General features: G+C 48.3%; 1 protein-coding gene across 1 annotated transcript in view; it reads left to right on the forward strand.

Moving 5' to 3' along the window:
* The window catches only part of GRIK5 (glutamate ionotropic receptor kainate type subunit 5), a 1,072,331-nt gene that overhangs the window by 842,468 nt on the left and 219,208 nt on the right, over positions 1 to 10,655 (forward strand). The window contains exons 7-8 of the mRNA XM_078650387.1: positions 1,818 to 1,996; positions 7,114 to 7,167. Coding sequence (XP_078506513.1) covers positions 1,818 to 1,996; positions 7,114 to 7,167 — 233 coding nt within the window. The remainder of the gene's footprint in view (positions 1 to 1,817; positions 1,997 to 7,113; positions 7,168 to 10,655) is intronic.

Below are 10,655 nucleotides of genomic sequence, written 5' to 3' on the forward strand. Positions count from 1 at the left end.
GCTTCATCTCAGCGCGGCCTTTGACACCGTCTAACATAGCATCTTGATCCATCCGCTGCGTGAGATCGGTGTCAAGGGCAGAGCCCTTTATTGGTTTTCTTCTTTTCTGCGTGACAGGTTTTTCCAGGTCATATTTTTTCCTTTCCACTCACAGACACACCCTTTGTGCTGTGGTGTCCCACAGGGGTCGGCATTGAGTCCGACCCTGTTCAACATTTACATTCGTCCGCTGGCCTTGTTGGCTAAAACTCGTAATATACATTTGGTATCATATGCGGCTGATACACCACTGGTCTTTTCCTGTACCAAGGATTCCAGCCAGGACGTGGTAAAATTCCAGGAGGATCTGGCAGCCATAGAGGGCTGGAAGGAGGCGAACTGTCGTCAGCTAAATTCATCTAAAACTGAGATCCTCCTACTAGGCAGAGACTCCCATCTCTGTGGCAACAATTGGTGGACGCTGGAGTTGGGTGCTCCTCCCGTGCCCAAAGCCTCAGTAAAAAACCTCAGTTATAGGAAACAAGGGAACCCGTAGGTAGTACACTAGGGACCTTGGGCGTTTAACTTATTACAAAAAACAGTGGACCCTAGTAGTCACCCTAATGGTCACTCAAACTACAATCAAGTCTGTTCACTGATTATAAGTAAACAGACCGATTTGCTCGCTCTTGCCTATACTTGTTGTTTTGTCTTGTTCACTGTGGGTCACCGGCTGTGCCCCCTTGACATTACTTTCTGATTGTGTGCATCGCCAAATAAATTCCTGTCCGGCTGGACAAAGGACATGAATACTATTCCAGTTTGTGTCTATTCTTACCCTGATCACCCAAACTACTAGGGTCCACTGTTTTTTGTAATCGGTTAAAAACCTCGGCATTCGGTTGGAAAACGCCCTCTCTTTTGAGGAGCACGCCAAGCCTGTGGCAGGGACCTGCTTCGGCATTCTGCGTGGCCTGCAACCAATTCTGGGTCTGTTTGACCCTCACACGTGCCAGCTGGTTGTACAAGCCACGATCCTGGTTAGGTTGGATTACTGTAACAGCCTCTTGCTCAGTGCTAATAAATCTGTGACCAATAGGCTCCAACGCACCATGAACTCGGCAGCTCGCACCTTATTTGAACTGCCTAAGTTTGGCTCTTTCAGGTGTGCTGCGTCGACTCCACTGGTTGCCCATTGAGCAAAGAATCCGGTTCAAAGCACTCTGTGCTACTCATAAAATACTGGCAGGCTCTGGCCCGTTGATTCAAAGTGACCTAGGTCACCACTATATTCCTACCCGTGCTCTGCACTCTGCGGATCTGCACCTGATGCGGATGCCACGATTCCGTAGAGCCAGAGTCGGAGGCCGGTCATTCAAAGTTTTAGCATCTACTCTATGGAACGCGATGCCTCTCTCTATTAGGATCATCCCCAATCTTTTGGCGTTCAGAAAGGCAGTAAAGACTTGGCTGTTTCAGTAGCAGAATCATTACATTCACCTTCTCTCCGACTTTTAGAGCAGGGACGTCTCTTTGCTGGGACAGCCATGCGCTCTATACATCACCTAACATAACATAACATAACATAACACATAGGCACATGTACATCTAGCACATGCATACACCATGCACACACTGCTCAGTACTGCTCTATCCCTTTATTGCACCCTCCCCGGGCACACATACACCCACTGCAAATACATCACCGTTGTGCAGAGCTTCACACTATACAGTGCTGCCCTGTTATTCTATTACAAGGCACAATACTGCGCAGATTCTCATTAACCACTTCCATGTCGCCTCACTTCCTGTAACTGTCTCACCCTTTCTCCCCCCAGGTCTCCTGCGATTGGAGGAGCTAATCAGGCAGTTTCTCATTTCACGAGAGACGTTGTCAATTCGGATGTTAGATGATAACAATGACCCCACCCCCATCCTGAAGGAGATCCGTGACGACAAGGTGTCCACCATCATCATCGACGCCAACGCGTCAGTGTCCTACATTATCCTGAAGAAGGTAGGTGGTGAGGGCGGCCATGAATAAAGGAGCTCACACTGGCAGTGCCATGATAAAGAGAGCTCCCCCTGGCAGTGCAATGATAAAGAGAGCTCCCCCTGGCAGTGCAATGATGAAGAGAGCTCTCTCTGGCAGCGTAATAATAAAGAGAGCTCGCACTGGCAATGCCATGATAAAGAGCTCTACAACTGGCAGTGCAATGATAAAGAGAGCTCACACTGGCAGTGCAATGATAAAGAGAGCTCACACTGGCAGTGCAATGATGAAGAGAGCTCTCTCTGGCAGCGTAATAATAAAGAGAGCTCGCACTGGCAATGCCATGATAAAGAGAGCTCCCACTGGCAGTGCTATGATAAAGAGAGCTCTCTCTAGCAGTGCAATGTTAAAGAGAGCTCCCACTGGCAGTGCAATGATACAGAGAGCTCCCACTGGCGGTGCAATGATAAAGAGAGCTTCCACTGGTAGTGAAATGATAAAGAGAGCTCCCACTGGCAGTGCAATGATAAAGAGAGCTCACACTGGCAGTGCAATGATGAAGAGAGCTCTCTCTGGCAGCGTAATAATAAAGAGAGCTCGCACTGGCAATGCCATGATAAAGAGAGCTCCCACTGGCAGTGCTATGATAAAGAGAGCTCTCTCTAGCAGTGCAATGTTAAAGAGAGCTCCCACTGGCAGTGCAATGATACAGAGAGCTCCCACTGGCGGTGCAATGATAAAGAGAGCTTCCACTGGTAGTGAAATGATAAAGAGAGCTCCCACTGGCAGTGCTATGATAAAGAGAGCTCTCTCTGGATGTGCAATGATAAAGAGAGCTCCCACTGGCAGTGCTACGATCAAGAGAGCTCTCTCTGGCAGTGTAATAATAAAGAGAGCTCGCACTGGCAATGCCATGATAAAGAGAGCTCCCACTGGCAGTGCTATGATAAAGAGAGCTCTCTCTCTGGCAGTGCAATGATAAAGATAGCTCCCACTAGCAGTGTAATGATAACAATAGCTCTCACTGGCAGTGCAATGATAAAGAGAGCTCCCAATGGCAGTGCAATGATAAAGAGAGCTCCCAATGGCAGTGGAATGATAAAGAGAGCTCCCAATGGCAGTGCAATGATAAAGAGAGCTCACACTGGCTGTGCAATGATAAAGAGAGCTCCCACTGGTAGTGCAATGATAACGAGCTCTACAGCTGGCAGTGCAATGATAAAGAGAGCTCTCTCTAGCAGTGCAATGTTAAAGAGAGCTCCCACTGGCAGTGCAATGATACAGAGAGCTCCCACTGGCGGTGCAATGATAAAGAGAGCTTCCACTGGTAGTGAAATGATAAAGAGAGCTCCCACTGGCAGTGCAATGATAAAGAGAGCTCACACTGGCAGTGCAATGATGAAGAGAGCTCTCTCTGGCAGCGTAATAATAAAGAGAGCTCGCACTGGCAATGCCATGATAAAGAGAGCTCCCACTGGCAGTGCTATGATAAAGAGAGCTCTCTCTAGCAGTGCAATGTTAAAGAGAGCTCCCACTGGCAGTGCAATGATACAGAGAGCTCCCACTGGCGGTGCAATGATAAAGAGAGCTTCCACTGGTAGTGAAATGATAAAGAGAGCTCCCACTGGCAGTGCTATGATAAAGAGAGCTCTCTCTGGCAGTGCAATGATAAAGAGAGCTCCCACTGGCAGTGCTATGATCAAGAGAGCTCTCTCTGGCAGTGTAATAATAAAGAGAGCTCGCACTGGCAATGCCATGATAAAGAGAGCTCCCACTGGCAGTGCTATGATAAAGAGAGCTCTCTCTCTGGCAGTGCAATGATAAAGATAGCTCCCACTAGCAGTGTAATGATAAAAATAGCTCTCACTGGCAGTGCAATGATAAAGAGAGCTCCCAATGGCAGTGCAATGATAAAGAGAGCTCCCAATGGCAGTGCAATGATAAAGAGAGCTCACACTGGCTGTGCAATGATAAAGAGAGCTCCCACTGGTAGTGCAATGATAACGAGCTCTACAGCTGGCAGTGCAATGATAAAGAGAGCTCCCACTGGCAGTGCAATGATAAAGAGAGATCCCACTGGCAGTGCAATGATAAAAAGAGCTCTCACTGGCAGTGCAATGATAAGGAGAGCTCCCAATGGCAGTGCAATGATAAAGAGCTCCCACTGGCAGTGCAATGATAAAGAGAGCTCCCACTGGTAGTGCAATGACAAAAAGAGCACCCACTTGCAGTGCAATAACAAAGAGATCTCTCACTGGCAGTTCAATATTAATTAGAGCTACAACTGACAGCGCAATGAGGGAAAGAGCTCTCACTGGAAATGCAATGATAAAGAGAGCTATAGTTGGCAGTGCAATGATAAAGAGAGCTCCCAATGGCAGTGAAATGATAAAAAGAGCTCCCACTGGCAGTGCAATGATAAAAAGAGCTCCCACTGGCAGTGCAATGATAAAAAGAGCTCCCACTGGAAATGCAATGATAAAGAGAGATCCCACTGGCAGTGCAATGATAAAGAGAGCTCCCACTAGCAGTGCAATGATCAACAGAGCTCCCACTGGCAGTATAATGATAAAGAGAGCTACCACTGGAAATGCAATGATAAAGAGAGCTCCCACTGGAAATGCAATGATAAAGAGAGCTACAACTGGCAGTTCAAAGATAAAGAGAGATCCCAATGGCAGTGCAATGATAAAGAGAGCTACAACGGGCAGTGCAATGATAAAGAGAGACACAACTGACAGAGTAATGATAAATAGAGTGCACACTGACAGGGCAATGATGTAGAGAGCTCACACTGACAGTGCAATGATAAAGAGAGCTCCCACTGGCAGTGCAATGATAAAGAAAGCTACAACTGGCAGTGCAATGATAAAGAAAGCACAAACTGGCAGGGCAATGAGAACAACAGCTGCAAGTGGCAGTGCAATGATAAAGAGAGCTCCCACTGACAGTGCAATGATAGAGAGAGCTCCCACTGGCAATGCCATGATAAAGAGAACTCCCACTGGCAGTGCAATGATAAAGAGAGCTCCCGCTGGCAGTGCAATGATAAAGAGAGCTCCCGCTGGCAGTGCAATAATAACGAGAGCTCCCACTGGTAGTGCATTGATAAAGAGAGCTCCCACTGACAGTGCAATGATAAAAAGAGCTTCCAAGGGCATTGTAATGGTAAAGGTAGCTCACACAGTTATGGCACTGCTAGGGGGAGCTCACACTGCCATTGTACTGCTAAGGGGAGATCCCACTTCTATGGCACAGCTAGGGGGAGTTCCACTGTCATGACACTTCTAGAGCAGCTCACACAGTTATGGCCTTGCTGGGGGAGGTCACACTGCTATGGCACTTCTAGGGGGGGAGATCTGACTGCGATGGCACTGCTAAAGGGAGCTTACACTGCTATGGCACTGCTAGGGGGAGCTCATACAGCCATGGCACTTTTAAAGAGAGTTCACACTGCCAAGGCCCTGCTAAGGGGAGCTCACACTGCATGGTACGTCTAAGGGGAACTCAGACTTCTGGCACTTCTAGGGTGCTCTCACACAGCAGTGGCACTGCTATATGGAGCTCACACAGTCATGGAACTGCTAGAGGGAGCGCACGATGCCACAGCACTGCTAAGGGAAGCTGACACTGCCATGGTACTGCTAAGAGGATCTCAGACTTCTATGGCACTGCTAGGAGGAGCTCACACTGCCGTGACACTGCTGGGGGGAGCACACACTGCCATGGCACTGCTAAGGGGAACTCACACTGTGATGGAACTGCTAGAGGGAGCGCACGATGCCACAGCACTGCTAAGGGGAGCTGACACTGCCATGGTACTGCTAAGAGGATCTCAGACTTCTATGGCACTGCTAGTTGGAGCTGACACTGCCATGGTACTGCTAAGGGGATATCACACTTCTATTGCACTGCTAGGGGGAGCTCACACTGGCATGGCACTGCTAGGAGGAGCTCACACTGCCATGACACTGCTAGGGGGAGTTCACACTGCCATGGCACTGCTTAGGGGAGCTCATACTGTCATAGTACTGCTGAAGGAGCTCACGCTTTTTCGGCACTGCTAGGGGGAGCTCACACTGGCATGGCACTGATAGAGGGGGGCCACACTGCCAAGGGAAGCCTGTATTAGTGACAGGCACTGCGGTAGGGAGCTTACACTGCAGAGTTATGTAATAGTGACAGGCACCGCTGTAGGGAGCTAAAACTGCATAGTTATGTAATAGTGATAGGCACGGCTATAGGGAGCTTACACTGCAGAGTAATGTAATAGTGACAGGTACCGCTGTAAGGAGCTTACACTGCAGAGTTATGTAATAGTGACAGGCACCGCTGTAGGGAGCTTACACTGCAGAGTTATGTAATAGTGACAGGCACCGCTGTAGGGAGCTTACACTGCAGAGTTATGTAATAGTGACAGGCACCGCTGTAGGGAGCTTACACTGCAGAGTTATGTAATAGTGACAGGCACCGCTGTAGGGAGCTTACACTGCAGAGTTATGTAATAGTGACAGGCACCGCTGTAGGGAGATTACACTGCATAGTTATGTAATAGTGACAGGCACTGCTGTAGGGAGCTTACAGTGTAGAGTTATGTAATGGTGACAGACACCATTATAGGGAGCTTACACTGCAGAGTTATGTAATAGTGACAGGCACCGCTGTAGGGAGCTTACACTGCAGAGTTATGTAAAAGTGACAGGCACTGCTGTAAGGAGCTTACACTGCAAAGTTATGTAATAGTGACAGACACCATTATAGGGAGCTTACACTGCAGAGTTATGTAATAGTGACAGGCACCGCTGTAGGGAGACCACACTGCTGGAGTCCAGTAAGGGGGCACAGCTGTAGGAGCTCACACTGATGAGTTTTTAGGCAGGACACAGCTGTCAGGTGCTCACACCAAGGAGTTCTATACCAGTGACAGGCACTATTGTGGAAAGCTCACACTGTTGGGTTCTGTAGAAGTGACAGGCACTGCAGGAGAGAGGCCACACTTATCTACACAAACGTTCCTCAATGTAAATAATAGTGCAAGGTTACACTGCCACCCACTGGTCACTTTGTAGAAACAAATATTCAAATATTAAACTTTTATCACAAGTTTAACGTCTGTCTTGTTTTCTGCTTCACTCCCGTAGGCTTCCGAGCTCGGCATGACCTCTGCCCTCTACAAATACATCCTCACAACGATGGTAAGTCGGATAGAGGCGGGGAGCTCGGGTAGGGGGCGGTGGATGAGCACAGGACACTTGTACTGCCCTGGTTGTGCTAGGGCAGGGGGCACTTTGGCACTGGGGGGCATATTACCAACAACTAGCGATAATTTTTGTCTCAAACTTGTTTAGAGACAAACTTTATCGCCGCAAATCGGCGATTTTTATCGCAGATAAACCTTGCTATTAGCAAGGTTTATCGCAAATGCGATAAAAAACGGCCGCAATGCATGAATATCGCTGAAAAGTCAGCGATATTCATGCATTATCGAGCAAATACTCTTAGCCATGTTATCCACCTCCCATTGGATAACATGGCTAAGAACTGCTCCTGGGCAGGTGTTAGCTTTTGGAGATATTCGCGCTTAGCGCGACTATCTCCAAAAGTAGGTAATAGGAGATAGCGATGTTAGGGACTGTTTCCAGTCGCTAACATCTTGGCACGCCCACTTTGCATGTCATTAGTGATAAATATCACTGACATGCAAAGCGGGGCCCAAGATGGTCACTATCTCCTATTAGCTGTCGCTAACTGGTGTTAGCGACAGCTTGGTAATAGGGAGATAATTTTATCTCCGCTTTCTTGGCTTTTAAAGCCAAAAAAGCGGAGATAAACCCCCTTGATAATATGCCCCTGGGTTTCTTAGCGCCTCGTGTAACACTGCATCTCGTGGCTGCGCTGACGGGCAGCTCACCAGGTGAACCATACATTAGATAGATCCCCAAGGACACAGAATATCACGTACAGCGCACGCTGCAGATGCTGAGGCCTCTGGGCGCTTTGGTGATGGCAGTGATGGATTCTGGAGGCAGGCCTCGAGGCGCTTTCACTGCACTAAAGATAGCAGCGCAGGGCAGGATATGTCAGCGGCGGAAACCTGCCTGAATTCCCAGGAGCCTGTGGGCGGGAGGGGGGGTGGGGGGTAGGGGGGGAGGGGGGTTCGGGCAGAGGGCCTTATTACGGTGGGCGGTGTGGGAGTCTAGAAGGCAGCTATTGTCTGCAGCTTCTTGGGGGAGTAAGATTCTGCTCTGATTGGCGCTATAGAGTTTTGCCGGTGGGGTGTGTGTGGGGGTAAAGAGGGGAATGCAAAAACAACACTTGCGTCCTTAATATCTTTCTCTCTCTCTCCCTTTCTTCCTAATATGTCACTCCTTGACACCCAACCCTTTCATTGTTCCTTAATCCCGCTCTCTCTCTCTCCCTCTATTTTATTTATTTATTTATTTGTTTGTATAGCGCTAGATTCGACCCCCAAAGGGGTATCTCTGCGCTTAAAATGGATCGTGAGGGTGTGAGGCAGTCCCGCAAGGTTAACATGCACAGAAAATTATGGATTTAAGCAGCTTCCTAAATTGCAGATGATCTAGACACTGTCTCAAGGGCAGGGAAAGCTCGTTCCTGTAGCGGGGGGCAAGATGGGAAAGAGCTCTGTTTCCTGGTCTGCCTTGCTTTTCTTACTCGAGGCACCACCAGCAGGTGTTTGGCACTCGAGCGGCAGGATCTCGATGGAACATAGGGCATGATTCTCTCGGAGAGATAGGAAGGACCCAAGTTAAGCAATGCCTTATGAATAGTGCAACAGATTTTAAACTTGACCCGTTGGCGGATGGGGAGCCAGCGCAGCTTCATAAGAAGAGGGCGAGAGGGAGTCTGAACTACCTGCAGTCTGCTGAGCGTGGCATCATTTGCCGAAACCAGCAGGCCATTACAGTAATCCAGACGACTTAATACCAGCGCCTGGACTAGAGTTTTCCGGGAAGAATCAGGGATCAGAGGGAAAACTCGGCGGAGCAGGCCTATTACATGGAAACCGGATCCCGCTGTCTGAGCAGCGTGCTCCTTCAGAATTAGTGCATGATCCAGACGGATACCCAGGTTTTTGACTGTCAACTTGGGAGCGAGATGTGGGCCTAAGTCGGTCGGCCACCAGTCTGGTGTCCATAGGAGCGGGGCCTCTCCAAAGAGCATGATCGCCGTTTTTCCCACATTACACTGGAGGAAATTATTCTTCATCCAGCGTGATATGGCTCTCATCCCATTGGAGAAGGCCAGCTGTACTGACGAGGTGAATTTATTGAATGGAAAGAGTAACTGGGTATCATTGGCATATGATATGGGGATGAACCCATGTGCCCTCAGCAGACTGGCCAAGGGAGCAATATAGATGTTAAATAATATAGGGCTCAGACATGAGTCCTGAGGTACTCCCTTGGACAGTTCTATGGGGGCCGAACGATACGGCCTAGGTTGACAATCTGGGAGCGATCAGATAGAAAGCTCCTCATCCATTGCAAGGCTGATTTTCTTACCCCGACCTCCTCCAGTCTTTTAATCAAGATATTGTGGAGACCGTGTTGAATGCCGCGGAAAAGTCCAACAGCACCAGAATCATAAAATGGCCCTTATCTAGGGTCATCCTGATGTTATCTGTGACCGCTAGTAATGCTGATTCGGTGCTGTATTTGGGCCTAAAACCAGACTGGGAGGGATCTAAACATCCTGTCCATTCGACAAAGTTGGAGAGGTGGGTATTTACATGTTTTTCCATTAATTTGCTCAGGAACGGGAGGAGTGAAATAGGACGGAGGTTGGACAGATCCGTCCATGGAATTTTAGTGCTCTTACGAATTAGTCTAAACTGAGCAACTTTCCACTCCAGCGGTACATGGCCATCCGTTAGGGAGAGATTAATGAGAGATTGCATAGAGGGGGACAGATTACCATCTAAAGACGGAATGACTTTAGTTGGAATATGGTCAGCAGGGGAACTGGACTTTATCTTATAAATCAGTGATTCAACCTCCGCTAATGTAATTGCGGGGAAGTTCTCTAACAACTGAGGATCTGGTGGATTTATTGGTCCAAGGCCATATGGATCTGCTGCAGTATTCCTGCTGCAATAATTTTTTCATTAATAAGCGCTATCCTTTTATCTCTAGCTCTCTCTACTCCCCCTCTCTCTCTCTCTCTCTCTCTCCCTCTCTCTCTCTCTCCCTCTCTCTCTCTCTCCTCTCTCTCTCCCACTCTTTTCTCTCTCTCTCTCTCTGTCACTGTTAGATTTGGGGGTCTCCAGTTGGCACAGGTAGGTACTTGTGACAAATAGGGACCCTCGCCTCTAGTCAGGATAAGGGGGATTACACTCCTAAAATAACATCTGCTCATCCCCTTGGTAGCTTGGCACGAGTAGTCAAGGCTTATCTCAGAGGCGTTGTGTGTGAAGCATTTGTGACCACATAAATTAACCCAGTGACAACACCACAAATGGACACCACACAGGTCTTATATAAAAAATAAGTAGACTTCATATAGAGTTACCACAAGACCATAAACGACAAAAATACACAATACTATTACTTTAAGATGGTAGATTTAAGCTTAGTTCAGTTCAGTTCTTAGATGCGACACTTTGCGTCAATGTACCTTAGGTTGCGTTGCGCTTCCACGACAAGCAATGTCGCAGCGATGG

The sequence above is a fragment of the Lissotriton helveticus genome, chromosome 7, assembly GCF_964261635.1.
Source record: "Lissotriton helveticus chromosome 7, aLisHel1.1, whole genome shotgun sequence".
Lineage (NCBI taxonomy): Eukaryota > Metazoa > Chordata > Amphibia > Caudata > Salamandridae > Lissotriton > Lissotriton helveticus.